At 42.0% G+C, this 16917-nt stretch overlaps 1 protein-coding gene across 1 annotated transcript in view; it reads right to left on the bottom strand.

The window, feature by feature from the left end:
• Positions 1-8643: 8643 nt before the first annotated feature.
• The window catches only part of SMS (spermine synthase), a 53807-nt gene continuing 45533 nt past the window's right edge, over positions 8644-16917 (bottom strand). The window contains exons 9-11 of the mRNA XM_027054597.1: positions 16029-16108; positions 10834-10949; positions 8644-9169 (exon numbers count right to left, since the gene is read on the bottom strand). Coding sequence (XP_026910398.1) covers positions 9130-9169; positions 10834-10949; positions 16029-16108 — 236 coding nt within the window. The 3' untranslated portion in view covers positions 8644-9129. The remainder of the gene's footprint in view (positions 9170-10833; positions 10950-16028; positions 16109-16917) is intronic.

The following is a 16917-nucleotide window of genomic DNA, read 5'->3' as shown; positions in this document are numbered from 1 at the left end:
AACAGACCCCAAACATGGTCTTCTATGGCCTCCTACACAGTGGCCGCTGTGGCCAAAGGGGCTAATAAGTGCTACTGAAAGCTGTTAGTACATCAGAACTGAATCATGTAACCTCTAATCCTCCCCCTGATCATTCTTCGCATCTTGAATAAACCTGCAAAAGACCCAGTGTCAAATTGAAATGTGTTCTGGTTGTACTCTCCACAGAAATAAACAAACTCAACCTAAACCCATCAAATCAAAGCACAATCCAGGCTTCGGTAAGTTGCAGGTTTGGCTGAATAAGAAGTATAATCCTTTATCCTTGTGTTTAGAACCTTCTAGCTGTCAGGGCGATGTCTGCACACTGAACAGGGCCTCCATATCCTTTCAGAATCATGAAGAGGACTTGAAAACAGACACTATTCATTGCTTCAAAGTCTCCACTAAATGGCCTCCATCCATTGCTGACTTTTCACATGCTGGGGGTATAAATGCCTTTTGATTTGGGGAGTACTGGGAGCTTAAAAGTCAACCCCAAATAATGGCTTATCTAATTGCCTTTTTAACAAAATCCATGAGAACATTTCTAACCCTTGGAAATCAGATGAAACTCACTTTAACAATTACTATGGCAATGTCTATTGCTTTTGGGGCTGCCTGTAACAATAAGTTGATATTCAAAACATTTTGATTCAGCAGTGGGCCATGCCAACAGCTTTCTGCATTTTTCCTACAATGTCACCCATCTGATTTTCCACTCACCAGCACTCTAGCTCAGTACTACTTAGAACACGGTCCACACACCGGTAGCACGGAGTTCAGCAGGTTGGGCTGTGAGAACTGCGGAGTCCTGGGCGCTGCCCCAGACCTAGGGAATCAGACTGTCTTTGAAGGAAATAAAATCAGGTAATCCTCATGCACACTCAGGTTGGGAAGCACCGCCCTCATTTTTCTCTTCCTACTTCTAAGTAGCAAGACAGCCACTGTTCCAGCTGAACCTTTTAAAGTCCTCGGCCAGTTTTCCTGTAAAACTAATTAAATAGCTTTTTAATGTTATCCTATTTTCAAATCTAAAATATTACAATACAGGGCTCTTTGCCTTCAGTCAAGAGGAGGCTTCAGGCCGGTTTCACTCTCCAGTCCTTCCTCCTGCCACATACACAGGGAAAGAAAAAAAAAAAACAAAAACCTCTTCACACCCTGCAGCCTCTTAACAGAAACTCAGAAACAAACATCTCACAGCAAAGAAACAGTGGGGTCTTCAAAGCAAGATCTTCTTTGTCCGAGGCCTTTTGCCTCTAAGCCAGCAGGACCCCCAAGAACCTGAGTGTGGATGGACACCGAACTGCCACGACATCCTCTTCCTCCTCCTGGCATCTCTATTTACTTCCACTGCAGCCTTCACGGTCTCCTGTGGGGCCCCCGACAGGTACTGTGTAGTGACAGGCAGAAAGCCTCAAAAACAATTTCGCCATTAGAATGTCTGCCTCACGAACACTGCCTTTTATTGTCTCCTGTACTAGATCGTAAAAGCAGCAGATGCTTCTATGGATCCTTTGACCATTATTCCTCTTAGGTTTTTCATTCTTTGTCCAAAAATCTTGCTGTCATGTCCATCAGGCAGACAGGAGACCAATTGTGCCAGGAGCACCACTTGCTTGTTTTAAGATTTTATTTTATTTTACTTGAAGTAATCTCTACACCAAAATTGGGACTTGCACCCAAACCCCCGAGATCAAGAGCTGCATGCTCCACTGACTGAGCCAGCCATGTGCCCTATTGTTTTTTCTTAATGTTAAATATTTTACTTGGAAGGAATCTCAAACTTAGAGAAAAGTTGCAATAAGAACTTGAGTAAATTTAATACCAATACTTGTATCGAAACTACCGTTCATATTCCAGTTTGTCAACTGAAGCAATATGGGATGCACTGTAGCGCCAGGGATCACATTTCATTGCCACATTTCTTTAGCCTCCTTCAATTTGGAAACCTCTTTCACAGCCTTGTGCGTCTTTTGACATTAATGCTTTTAAAGAACTAGGGTCTTTTTAAAACAATGTTCTTCCTTTGGGTCTAATGCTTCCCTGTGATTAGATTCAGATATGCACTTAGCCAGACACAGGACTGCACAGGCGGAGAGGGGCCCTTCTCAGAGTACTGGAGGCATGTGTGTCCACCTGCTCTTTATTGGGGATTTTGATCACCTCAGCAAGGTGCCATTCAGCTTTTCCACTATAAAGTTGTTTTCTCTAGCAATGCGTGGGAGGCTGAAGAATGCCCACCGATGGATGTCCACACCCTAATCCCAAGAACTTCGTTACCTTGTAATGCCTTTGCAGCTGTGGTAGAGATCTTGAATGGAGGAGGTGGTGGATTATTGGGTAGTATTATATAATCCCAAAGGGGCCTTACCACAGGAACGAAGGAAGAGAAAGACAATGTGAAAACAGCAGCAGAGAGACTTGAAGAGGTTAATGGACTGCTGGCTTTGAGACTGGAGGAAAGGAACAGACACTAAAGCATGCAGATGGCCTCCACAAGCTAGAAAAAGCAGAAAATGGATTCTCCCCCTAAAGTTTCCAGAAGCAACCCACCCTGCCCACAAGGTGATTTGATTTGAGCCCTAGTTTCAGGGGCACCTGGGTGGCTCAGCTGGTTAAGCATCGGACTCTTGATTTTGGCTCAGGCCATGATTTCATGGCTCGTGAGATCAAGCCCCGTGTCCGGCTCTGTAGCATGGAGCCTGCTTGGGATTCTCTCTCCCTCTCTCTCTGCCCATCCCCAACTTGCACACATGCTCTCTTGCACACATTAAAAAGAAAAAGACCGCAGGGGGCGCCTGGGTGGCTGAGTCAGCTAAGCTTCTGACTTCAGCTCAGGTCATGATCTCATGGTCTGTGAGTTCAAACCCCGCATCAGGCTCTGTGCTGACAGCTCAGAGCCTGGAGCTTGCTTCAGATTCTGTGTCTCCCTCTCTCTCTGCCCTTCCCCCACTTGCACCCTGTCTCTCTCTCTCAAAAATAAATAAATGTTAAAAAAATTTCAAAAAAAGTCAAAACAAAAAAGAAAAAGACTAGTTTCAGACTTTTGATCTCCAGAACTGTAAGATGATAAATGTGTCACCTTAAAAGGAACTTAGTTTGCTGTAATCTGTTGGAGCTACAATAGGAAACTTATACACAGCTCATAAGCAATCTCTGGGAGACTTTATAGCCATGTAAACAGGCTTCTTGTCAAATTTTCCCCAAGATTTTACATCAGAGGGTGATGCTCACCTGATTCTGTCTTCCATGTGAGGATCACAAAACGCTAATTTTTCAACTCCAGCACTCACAACACTTAGTTGGCACTCAGGATTCTAAGCACCTTATCTGTTTGTATATGCGTTCCCACTTATTCATGCGTTTGTTTTCCATATACCTTCATGACTTCCAATGTTTTCCACTGGTTTATAATTCATCACCATACTTAACTACTTTAGTGCACAAACCCTTCCAGATTTATCCAGTGGAAGCCAAGGGCCTGGCTCAAGTCTTGTGGCCTTGCTGCCTGGTCTCCACAGACTGGCACTGAAACCCAAGCCATGGGCCCAAAGTGGAGGCCTGGTGCAAGAATTCCACCCAGTAGGTGAGGAGTCACCAAGGATGGAGTCATTGAAGAGTGATGAAATTGACAGTGGACGGCAAACAGGAAAAAAAAAGGTGGGGGGAAAACTCACAGAAATGGCTAACACCAAAATGGCCACAGATTCTCAGTTCGTCCCAGTTTTACGGTCTGAATACTGTACACCTTCCTGAGTTTCTGCTCTTCTTCAGCCCTTCAGGGCACCGAGAAGGAACCCAAAAGACACAAGCCCTAGAGAAATACCCCTTTCACCAACACAGCACTTTCACCCATATCGGGACTGTATCGTGCTCCTTCGATGCACAAAGATGCAAGGACTTCTCCCTTTATCTCCGCTTTTCTTCTTGAACATACCCAATTCTGTATAATTTCTTTACACTAGCCTATTTCCTCCATGCCCCACATGGAAAATGGAATTCTAAGCATTCCCTTTTATGGTGCACTTTAACCTCTTAATACCTACTACATGTGCAAAGCGTTCAATATGACCAATGGGCACCAGGTTGTGGTGGCTGGAGCTTACGTTCTAGCCATTTGTCAACCACACTTGAGCCTCAGATCTTGCTTCTCTGCCCACATACTTCAGTTAAAGACCTCCAGCTCTTCTTACACGGCAGTCAAAAACCATCCTGCAGTGTATTCCTTCTCACCAGGACACACTCTCTCTTCAGACACTAAACAGTAAACGTATGTGGACAATACATAATGAAGAATATTTAATATGATGAGAAAGAAAGAGAAACACGGAGTGTGAAGGGCCCATGCAATGAGTGCACAGGCTATGTTGACAGAAGCTCCCCCTTAGCACCGGAAGGACAGGAAGTTTCAGGTTATCAAATTTAACTCCCACAACTGAACACAGGCAAAGGCAGAGTTATCTAGAAAGTAGAGGACGCGGAACATAGCCCAAGGAGAACATAGCCCAAGGAGCATTTCTGTCGCTCTGCAATGAACTCAGAGCTGTCAGAATCACTTAGTGAGAACCTAAATACCAACATAATCATCAACCTATCAGGAACAATACTAAGTTAACACCAGAGGCAAAGCCCTCATCTGTAAGAGACCGGCCCCTTTCCTCTCTTTACAATCCTGGGTTTTCATCTCTAGGCAAGGGGGGAGACAGCCCTCCAGGCTTCCCTCTTTGGTATCAGAGGGCATCTGTTAAAACAGACCTCTCTTGATTAGTCTGATTTCCCAGGCAGAGCCCCTGATTTATTCTGCTATACTCCTGAGCAAAGTGGCACCGACAGGGCCTGCTCCCTAATACTACATCATAAAGAAACTGCTCGTTGAAAATGACCACACGTCATTGGCTGCTGCCTGGTGGCTGGCGTCTGTATTAGTGAGCCGGCCAGGATGTCTCCAAGACCCCCAGATACCGCAGATAAGCATACCTGTCCAGTCACATTTATCATCTGATTTCCCAGGGAAATCCCATCCAAGGGTATTCAAATCGCTTTCCAAAAACACTGGGCTATTTCTTGCCCATGTTCTATTTCTTATTTTTGAAATAATGAGTAAAGCACAAATCAGTGGAATAAGTGCACTAGGTAATTGAGATTTTAAACGGTTCTGGCTGAGAAGAACTGATCTGCCAGCATTGATTTGAGGTTCTGACAGCAGGATGAGGGGACCCAGCTACCCTTCCCCACCACCTAAATACAATCAAACAATGGAAGGAAAAACTGTAGGCCAGAGAGGTTCGTAAACTGGGGCCTGTGGACAGAACTATGTGTCCCTAAACTTGAACGGGAAAACATTTCTATCTTTATTTTCACTAACCTCTAACTGAAATTTAGCACTTCCTTTAAGTACCAATGTAGGTGACAAGCCATATTAGTACTGGCAGTACCTAGGACTTTGTCAACCAGAGAAATCAGATGCATTCTTAACCACATTTCAGTTGCTGCAGATAATTATGTTCATTACTACTCCAAAATCCTGGTGTCTGATCCACCACTACATTCACCTATGTAACAAGTAATTAAAGCACAAATGTTAAGTCATAAATTTTTAAAAGACAGTATCACTTGTTTCCTTATAATCATATCTACTTTACATATTAAAAACCAGGTTTCTGAGGAAGGGTTCACAGGTTTAATCAAGCTGCCAAATGAGTCCAAGGTACAAAAAAAGGGTTAAGAACCACTGTCGCAGGCTCAGGACGCTGGAACGTAGATTCAAATTGTGACTAGCTATGGGACCCTCTGGGACACACTGAAAATTATGATTGCTGCCTACTCAGTGATACTGACACTGAATTCACAAAGTTATTTTAAAACTGAACAAGATAGGGGCGCCTGGGTGGCCGAGTTGGTTAAGCGTCTGACTCTTGGTTTCGGCTCAGGTCATGATCTCGCGGTTCATGGGTCAAGCCCCGCTAGCAGGGCAGAGCCTGCTTGGGACCCTTTCTCCTTCTCTGCCCCTCCCCCACTCGCTCTGGCACTCTCAAAAATAAAACCTAAAAAAAAAAGTGGGCAAGATAATGTAAATAAAAGTGGTGTATTAGCCCAAAGCATAGCAATACAAAAGATTATTTAGCACAAAGACACTTAGCAACAGTAAACAGAAACAGGTTAAGTGTCTCTTCACGACCACACATAGCAGCTCCTATCAAATAATGCTGTCCAACTAGCCTCTAGAACAGTGCCACTCAAAGTGCTATTCCAAACTAGGGAAGAAGCACAGCTACAGTGTAAATCAGCATACAGCTTCCTTCACTGTCTTGCTTGGAACAAGACGTTCAGCTGAATTAAACAAAATACTCAAAAAACAAAGAACTGGTTGAAGGACCGCGCTTTCAGTAGCACTGCTCTCAAGTCCCCAACACAGGCCAATGATGTGGAACATCACACACACCCTTCACCCTAACCCAGGAGCCATGGGAACAGAACAAAATCCATCAATCTGAGACCACTGGAGCTTACCATAGTTAATGCAAGCAAGGAGGTGACGATTCAACTGTGCAGCAAATGGAAGGCACGTTTTTATTCTGACATCAGTACTGCTCACACCCAGGAAAAACACTGTTAACCCAGCCTTCCTTCAGCCATTAATCAAGTGTTTTAAATTCTCAATCACATTTTTAGGAGAAAGCACCATTTTTAAAAATAAACCAGGGGCACCTGGGTGGCTCAGTCAGTTAAGCCTCTGACTCTTGGTTTCACAAAGTCAGAATCTCACCATTTGTGGGATCAAACCCACGTCAGGCTCTAAACAGACAGCATGGAGCCTGCTTGGGATTGTCTCTCCCCCTCTCCTTGCCCCTCTCCCCACTCACTCTCTTTCTCATTCTCAAAATAAACAGTAAAAATAAAATAAACCAATTCTTGATATCTGCTAATGTGTTGAATGGAATTTAGATTACACAGCCAATATTTGTCTTTAATTAAAAAGTGGCTGTACGATACAACAGTATTCTTTTAGATTATCTATAGATTATATAAAACACAACAGCCATTAACATAAAATAACTTAATATTGTATAGTATTTCCTTAAAATGCAGCTAAAGTACAGGTTGTTTTTGGCTATCAGAGATCAGTTTGCATGCTTTATTTTAAACAATTACAAAGATGTTCAAAAACAGGCATCATCCTTTCTCCAATACAAAGAAACGAGCAGGGTCAGAATCTACCATTATCACCCCAAGTAAAAATCTCCTTTCCTTCCTCTCCCACCCCACACCCTTTACTCTCTCGTGAATGTATCTCTGACGTCTGCCACAGCCTGGTCCAGGTCAGTTCTAACTCTCAGCTCTCGGCGGTACATGTGTGTCATCAGGCTCATCACGGGGTTTAGCCTCTGCACAAAGCTAGCCTTCAAGTATAAAATTATGCTGACTTATTAGTAACACTACATCCAGATAGCAGATAGACTTGGTTTCTTTCCTATAATGGAAAAAAATCCAATCTGTTAAGCCAAAATGGTGTTCTAACAGTAATAATACCACCATTTTTAATCTCACACGGTATACAAGTACAAAGCCTTTGCAAAACATTACAGAAGAATTTGAGGGAGTACGTAGGACTCTGTCTACCAATGCTTTTTATAAAAGCTCAATGCACAAGAAAAATATTTGCTGAAAGCCAGTCTAGTTCCAACATGACAAACTCTCCCTTTATTCCATTATTGTTTCTTCTCCGTGCCAATCCAATCAAAAAGAAAAGTAGGCATGCACTCATTTTTTAAAGAATATCTGTTACAGGGGTGCCTGGCGGCGACTCTTGATCTCGGGATTGTGAGTTCAAGCCCCACGTTGGGCATAGAGATTACTTAAAAATAAAACCCTAAAAAAATAAAATCAAAACAACAAAACTATTTAAAAAAAAAAGTATCTGTCAGAGAAACCTATCTTGGGAGGAAGAATGTTCTGGGTTGACACTAATTTTCTCAAAACACACACTGAATATTTCAATTTTTAATGCTTTCCTCACTGCAAATTCACCATAAATGAACGCAATGCCTTGATAAAACATAAAGCTGTTATAAAAAGAACAGAATAACCACTGATGTCTAATAATCCAAGTCAGTGTACCTTCACCTTTGATGTGGATTCTTATCCACAAATACACTTTACAAGCTGTTAGCTGCCTGCACTTCCTTACTGAGTTTATGCCGCTCTTATTGCAGGCCTCTACAAACTCTCATCTATCTGTACATCTAAAATCCTTCTTAAAATGTTTTACAGCAGCAATCCAAAATGCTCTGTGTTTCCACATCTAATACACCAATAAGAATGGGAATAAAAACAAGCTTCTGACTTTCAACTTTCCAGTAAGACCAAATCTTTTCCTATTCTCAGGTCAATTTTATAATGAAGAACTGGTGAATGTAATAAGTTGTGTATCATTTACCACGGGGGTAAATGAAGTCATTACTACTGTTCAAAAAGGCCCTAAGGCCATCCTGTTATAAAGAGATAAATGGCACTGAGTGATAGAAAAGAACTAAAAAAGATCAGGAGACACCTTTGTTCTGTGAGATCAGCAGTGAGAAAGTGGGGACCTGGCTGAAATAAAACGACAAACACATGAAATTTCTCATTTATAATTTTAATTGAAGCATTGCTATTCATTTTTTCTTAACTCTTTCTTATAAGCACCAAATTTTAATAACTAAGTCAATTTTCTGGGAAAAAAACACCATCAAGAACTTCCCTCCAGAACAAAAACAATGATGTTCATTCCTCCAAACAACCAAATTTGAAGTCTACCAAAACAAAAATAAAAAGCCCACACACACAAAAGAAAGTAACAAAAATCACATTCTAGGGGTTCAGTGCATTTAGCAGCCTTCGCTGTGCTGTCTAATCATCCTTCAGCTGACTTTCAAAAAAATAACACCCTAGCTCATCAAAATATACATTTTTCCATTTGCTTTTTTTAAATTAAGAATAATAATTAAAAAGAAAAGAAAACTTGAAGGAATTCACAATCAATTGCCTGACTCCTTTCGATGTCATGTACAGCATATGAAGGTCAGGAAGGCTATTTGCAGCACACACGATTGGGGACAACGGTCTTCAAGGGTTAGCTTTCTTCCAAACAGTGTAAAATACCCACCTGGACAGGGAGTCAAGGAATAAGTGCAGATAATTCAAGGAAGAACAGACAGCATTTAAAATTTGTTTGCTGGCCTACAAACTGGAAGGTGGATGCAAGTTTCAAGGCTTAAAGCATTGCAGTGATGAGCATTAGGTCCTCTTAACAAGGCCACTTTAACAGCCTGCATACCTACCACCTGGGACTGGGTCGCCAGTGGGGAGGAGCGGGGAGCAAATGGGGACAAGGCTAAAGGCATACAAATACTCCCTCAGGTATGCTACTGCTTTCCAAGGTCTTTCAGACTTCTTAGGGAATTAACATGACAAGGAAGGGTGGGAAGGTGAGAGACTGGGGGGTGGAGGAGGAAGAGAGGGGTGGGAAAAAGAGAGGGAGGGAGAAAGAGAAGGAAAAACAGGTAGAAGGATGGAGTGGAGCCAGAGGGCAGAAGCCTTTTCTCCAAATGTTATCAACTGGATTTCTACCAAAAAAATGCTCCAGAAGGAAAGCCTGATGAAGGTGGACAGTTGGTCAGGGGAGAGTTATCAGAGATCTCCACAGAAAGAAAGTGACTGCCCAGCATACACAGAGAGCTTCTTCCAGGGGGATCTAGGGGTTTTCTAAGGCCCGTGTCTGTCAGAGGCTGCCAGGGTTTGCGGACAAGGACCTCACTGCAGGCCAGCGGCAGTCACAGGATCTCTCTAGACAGCAATGAAGACCGCTGTTACAGAAAACTAGACTTGGCCACCTCAGATAAGGAAGCTTTTATCTGGAGACTAGAAGTCTGCCTTTTAGGAGGAAACGCATTTTAAATTTCCAGTGACAATGCTCCCATTCTGCCTTTTCTCTGGGTACTTTTATTTCTCTAGACTAACTTTACTAAGTGGAACTAATGAAGAACACCAACATTGGTTTCTACTGCAAATCAGAATCAAGTGAAGTGTAGAAACTAATATCAAAGTAGGATGATTTTAATATAAAAAATAGAATGAGGGGCGACTGGGTGGCTCAGCTGGTTAAGCATCCGACTCTTCATTTCTTCATTTCAGCGCAGATCATGATCTCATGGTTTGTGGGCTCCCTGCTGACAAGCGTGGAGCCTGCTTGGGATTCTTTCCCCTCTCAGCTCCTCCCCACCCTGTGCATGCGCTCTCGCTCTCAAAATAAATAAACTTAAAAAAAAAAAAAATAGAATTAGCATGTTTACTCTTTTTGCCCGCTACAGCTCAGGTGGTATTTTAGACTAGGGCTTCTGAAGCTTTATGTGCACAGCAATCTCCTGGTAGACCGGTCCAGGCAGGTAACCAGGCCTCAAGCCAGCTTCTGCCAGCCTCTGCTGGAGCAGGCGGCCAGGGTGGGGCTTGAGGATCTTCATGCTAACTGGTTCCCAGGGGATGCTGCAGTTCTGGGGACAGCCTTTGAGAACCAGTGCTGCTTACTCAGTAGAACCATCTGGGGAGTTGTGGGAGGCCACACCCCAGAATCTGAGAGTGATCCAGGAATCAGTAGTTATTTTAAAGCTTCAGGGAATTCCAATGTGCAGCCGCATCTGAAGACCATGGCCTTAGATAGTATAGAGCTAATTCCATTTATTATTGGGATTTAAAATGTTGAACTGGCATGGGATTTACTTGGGTATTCTGATCTAACAACATAATGTCATGTTATGTTATGTCGAAGGATACAATTCCAAGTATGAAGGAACACAGACGATCTCCTTTGAGAATTCCACAGGACAATACAGGCGCCCAAGCTGTTCTTCATAGAGCGACAAGGCTTCTGTCAAATTGACACAGTTACCCTAAATCAAAGACAGGAAAGCAAACAATGGGATTCTTGAGTCTTACTGAAGGCCCCCCCACTCATTTGAAGGTCTCTAATAAATGAAAACAATTTTAGCTTTAGATGAAAGTTCTCCTCTTCGAAAATGAGAGAAGGCTTCTGTGCTATGACACACTGCATTCAATTCTACTTATACATCCATTAATTAGCTCATTATCCTTCTACCTCATTTACCAAGCCATTTCACATTCAGAGAATGAAGCTACAGAAAGCAGTGAGACCAATTTCTCATTAGTAACACAGTCACTGTATCAGCACCATGCAATTAGCAAAGATTCATACACATGAGCCATTCAAAATGTTTTCCCACTGGTCACCACTATGTTGAGAATGAAACATCAGAAAGATAATGCTCTTCATTTCCAGAATGGCTTAAAACTATGACCTTCATAAGAATCTAAGACATTGCCAAAGAACTATGTTCGTACCTCTATGCTTTCCCCCAAATATGTGATTTTCAGGCCTAAGAAAACAAAAGTTTACTCATAATATGTATACTAAGTAAGGATATCCCACAGTTCCACTCCTTATCAAGCATCCTCCCTTGACTTCATTGTTCTAATTTTTCTCCCTTTCTTGCCACCACCTTTTCAGTCTCCCCAGCAGTTAGGAGTGGTCAGTGAGATGTAGTTAACTCTGCTGGGGGCTACCAGGAAAGTTTATGCTTCTGGACAATCAAGGATAAACAGAGTGACCCGCCTCTTCAACTTACTTCCAGCCTATGACCTAGATGTGACATTTGAAGCTGTAGCAGCCACTCTGTGACCATGAAGAAAAAAAGGATGAATCAGATGCTGGCCAAGAACAGAGCAGAGCTACTGAAAGGATCTGCCTAGTTCTATAGCAGTGCCTTTTTTTTGTTTTTAAGTAATCTCCACACCCAATATGGGGCTTGAACTCACTCAAAACTCAAGAGTTACATGCCGCCCCGCCCCGCCACCCCCCCCACCCCGCTTACTCAGCCAGGAACCCCTAGAGCAGTGCTTCTTAATCTTTAATGTGCATATGAATCACACGTGATTTTCATTCATTAGGTCTGGGTTAGGTTTTATCATTTTAGCTCAAGTTTCCTAATTGTGGCTTTTCATAATGGGTACTTAATACCACCTATTTCCTTTTAACCTCTAAAATTCTTTACAAACTAAAGACTACTGAATGCATGTGGTGATTCCATTTCTTAAGAACTTCACTATCAATTTGCCTTAGAATAGCCAAGTACCATGTAAAATGAAAATTATTCACAAATGAAAATTATTTGTGAGCGACACTCACAAATGAAGGCATTCAGTGATGTAAGCATCACAAATGAAAGGCATTTCGAAACCAACCAACTAGCCACAGGCAAGTGGGCAAAAGAACTATTCTGAGAGCCGGCCTTGGCGGTTTTCACTTAGCACGTTCGTTTAGCATGACGTCGTCCTTCAGTGTCAGCCTGTTTAGTAACCCATCATCTAGGGTCCTGCAGTGGGATTTGGCCAAAGTGCCCTTCACCAGCATATAATTTGGTTTCAACATTAAGTTCACCATGAGAGTATATAAACACCACACATGTAATTTAAGATTCACAAATAGAAAACAATGCTGGATGTTTTTAGAACATATCACCACTGGGGAAGCTATAGAATGGAAATGCCACCTAGGTGCACAGTTCAATGGTTTTTCTTGCCATGTTAAAATTGACACCAGACTCTTTACTGAAGGCATATGGGAGGATCTCCTTACTGAGAATGTGGTAAGGAGATAGGAAAGTTTCAATTTGTTCTTCCCCAGCATTGTCAAAAAGCAGTTAAAAAAAGGAAAAAAACCCTCACCACAAATGGAGACCTACCCCAAAAAAGTAATGTGATACACTTTACTTTCCTGTGTATTTAAATGGAAATACATTTTTTTCTTGTCTTAAGAAAGACATATCGGTTTTTTCAGTGCCACCGTAACAGTGCGCATGAACATCCAGGCGGTTGCTCTCAAAAGCAGCAACAATGCCGAAGAGAGAGGCAGACACCAGGTACTTATTAGGCCATGCTCCAAAGTCATCGTTGGGTTTCTAGCTGGGAGATGAAGCATGGTTACATTGGCAAATCTGAAACCATTGATGTCACAGAGCTGGGAAAATTGTTGTGACCTCACGGGCAGGTTAAACAAGTATAGAATGACCAGCCCCAGATCTGGTGTACAACGAAAAGATCTAGAAAAATGCTAGAATAATCTGCTCCTGTCCTACCAGTTCGGTTCATCGTACTGACAACCTCGGTTGGCATTGTGGAGCAGGAGGAAACAAGATGAAAATCCACAAGAAGGAAAATCCTGGGATTCTTTTTCTAGCCATGTAATGCATACGTGCAAATCCAATGCCTCGATGAAAAAAGAAAAAAAGGAAGGCTGGATGGACAAAGGACAGACATTGGAGATGCAGAACAAAAACCCAATAGCAGAGAATTAAATACCTATTAAGGATGAGAAAGGAACTGGGGCACCTGGGTGGAACAGTTGGTTGAGCATCTGACTTCGGCCCAGGTCATGATCCCACGCTTTGTGGGTGTGAGCCTGCATCAGGCTCTGTGCTGACAGCTCAGAGCCTGGAGCCTGCTTCGGATTCTGTGTCTCCCTCTCTCTTTCTGCCCCTCCCCCACTCTGTCTCCCCAAAATAAACAAACATTAAAAAAAAATTTTTTTTTAAGTTTGACAAGGGAATAATTGGGGGGAGGTGGACATCCTAAGAGGTAAATCCCTATTCAGTAGTTTGGTTCTAGGAAGTTTTCCTTGGCCCATGTTAGGTGTGAGTAGGTGACACTGCTTTTTTACTCTAGATTTCTATATTGTTTTTATCTTTTAAATTTAACAGTATGTATGATTTTTGTAACGTAAAAAAAGAAAAAAATGCAAGTCCGGAAGAATACATCCTTAATAACATCATTCTTAGCAAGTTCAAAAGCAAGCTGAACAATATAATGACAGGAAATTACACATATGTGAAACATCTATAAAGAAAAGTACAGGGGGCACCTGGCTGGCTCAGTCAGTAAAGCACGTGACTCTTGCTCTCGGGGTTGTGAGTTCAAACCCCACTTGGGCACTGAGTTTACTTAAGAAAAAAAAGTACAAGAATAAAAAAGAATAACACTAAAGATGGGTTACCTTCTAAAAGGTGGACAGGAGTTTAGGGAGTAATGTAGACGTGTCGAGGGTAACAGTTATGTCCACTTCTCAAGAAGGGGGTAGTATTTTGCATAATAACTTACATGAATGCCACATACATAAGTTTGTATGTATCAAAGAACCTCTAGAGTTTTTTTGTTACTTTTTTTTTTTTTTTAAAAGGGGAGTGGGGAAGAGAAGGGAAGGAGGTCGAGTCCCTGGTCTTGAAAGCAAATATTCCCTGGATTGAAATTCCCCTGGCCCACCAGAGCCAGCTCAATTCCCATCCACTCCATTTCCACAGCTTTCCCCAGCTCTGTGGCACTAACTAGGCTGCCTTCATGCAGCCACGGTGATTACTAATGGCATCATGAATTTGCTACTGTGACGCAATTTCAGGCAGGACATTTAGTCTGCCTGAGGTCCGCTAAGAAGTCAAACAACATTTTCATTCCATCTTTACGTTTCAGTTCTAAGCTACATGCTGAGGTAAAGGGGGTAGGCGTGAATCAAGAGTATCTCCTGAGCATTATCACATGGCAGTTTCAAAAAAGGTACTACAGGGACATCTGGGAGGCTCAGTCAGTTAAGCGTCCAACTCTTGATTTTGGCTCAGGTTATGATCTCCCGGTTCATGAATTCAAACCCTGTGTCTGGCTCTGCACTGACAGGTCAGAGCCTATAGCCTGCTTCGCATTCTGTGTCTCCCTCTCTCTCTCTGCCCCTCCCCATTCATGCTCTGTCTCTTTCTCTCTCAAAAGTAAAATTAACATTAAAAAAAAATTAGAGACTCAAGTCTAGAATGTGTTAAAAAAAATCATTTCTACACATCAGGCAAAAAAATTCCATTCATATAGTTGTCTGTTTCTTTCCCTCGAAGCTTCTCAATACTTTCACCAAGTTCAAGGTCTCTAAGATTAATCACCATGGAGGAGAGTGGGGTCTTACATGCAAGGGAAAGAAAAGGAAAACAGGATGGGCTGAAGACTAATTCAAGGTGTCCCTTAGAGTTTCCAAGTTGTATTCACCATTATTAATCTCAGATCCCAACAAGTGCCCAGAGCCTGCATTAAAATGCCTCTTTGGGAGAATAAAGTTAAGTCCTCTCTACTAGTTTTTGACATTTAAATATGCTATTGCTTTTTAAAGGGGTGGGGGAGGGCTCCTGAAAACACTTAAGAATTACAGGGACCAGAGGGCAATACTGCCTAGGTAAGTGCTTATTTTCTGCTTATGAATTAAGGGACTGGTGTACCAAGTAAAGAGACTCGATCAGCATTTAGCAACTTTTGTGGTCATTTTCAGAATTTTCTTCAGGACTTTAGCAGGGTGTGTATACACACACACACACACACACACACACACACACACACATACATAACAAGATTTATGTATATGTATATATATGTATTACATAACAAGACATACAAATTTTAAACTTTCTTTTAAATTTAAGAATCCCCTAGAGAATGGGAAAAAAACAATTTGCTTCCATCTGATGGCAGGAACTCATACTACAGTCAAAGCAGTTTATTAAGCTTTATGTTGATAAACTGGCTTTCCAATGAAGAATCTCCTAGAGGATAAGGGGAGAGAAATTAAAAAACAAACAAACAAAAAACAAATAAAATCACAATCTGTATCTCCATCTGGTGGCAGGAGTTCATACTACAGCCACAGCCCAAGGTTGATAAATTAGGACAGTGGGCAATAAAAGGACATAAGAGAACTCATTAATTCTGGAGAGGACAGGTCAGCTATTTACAAATTTGTTGTCTGAAAGAAAATAATACAGTTATGATGTTCTATCCTTAACAAATATAAATTTCAGTAATATGCATGCAAATTTCAAAATATAAAAATTCTTATCGAGCGTTCTGGGGAAAAAGAGTTAAGTGTATACCTGTGTAAAATACTTCCCATCCGGTTTCAGTACTTTCATCGAGAGGTCAAGAATCAGTCTGAGAAACTCCCATGTAGAATCTGGATAATAAAAAAAATTAATTATATAAATATGGGTTTACATGCATCAGAAACATCTAATGTCAAATATTCGCATTAATATTCAAAAATACCAACAAAAGAAAGTAGCCAAGAGCTTGAGACTCCATATTCAAAATCTTATTTGTAAAAATGTACTGTCTTTTTGGGGTGTCTTGCACACACGTGCATATACTCAACGTCAAAAGCAAACATCCTTGGGGCGCCTGGGTGGTCAGTCGGTTGGGCCGCCGACTTCAGCTCAGGTCATGATCTCGCGGTCCGTGAGTTCGAGCCCCACGTCGGGCTCTGTGCTGACCGCTCAGAGCCTGGAGCCTGTTTCGGATTCTGTGTCTCCCTCTCTCTGACCCTCCCCTGTTCATGCTCTGTCTCTCTCTGTCTCAAAAAAAATAAATAAACGTTAAAAATTAAAAAAAAAAAAAAAAAAAAGCAAACGTCCTTGTGCTTAGCACTGCTCTCACAGTACCAATAAAGATTAGACAGAAAGGCAGTGGATGCAATCTAAAAGACAACAGGTTTAAGAGGGAAGTTCCAACATCCCAAGAGAGAAACAGCAAGGGTCATCAGGTGGGGACCCAGTCTGCAAACTCAGCAGGAAGACAAGGTTATAGAAAAACAGTTAACACTGACATGCCAAACCAGCAGTGATTTACAGCGTGTGGTTTGAGAAGGGGAATAGTCACTGGTGTTGCTTAGAAAGGTCACCAGTTTGTCCTAGTACAGGTTAAAAATCATATAATGTAGGGGAGCCGGGGTGGCTCAGTTGGTTAAGCACCAACTTTTGATTTCGG

Source organism: Acinonyx jubatus, chromosome X (genome assembly GCF_027475565.1).
Source record: "Acinonyx jubatus isolate Ajub_Pintada_27869175 chromosome X, VMU_Ajub_asm_v1.0, whole genome shotgun sequence".
Taxonomy (NCBI): domain Eukaryota; kingdom Metazoa; phylum Chordata; class Mammalia; order Carnivora; family Felidae; genus Acinonyx; species Acinonyx jubatus.
Note: the sequence above shows the minus strand (reverse complement) of the source record. Positions and strands in the feature narration are given on the sequence as shown.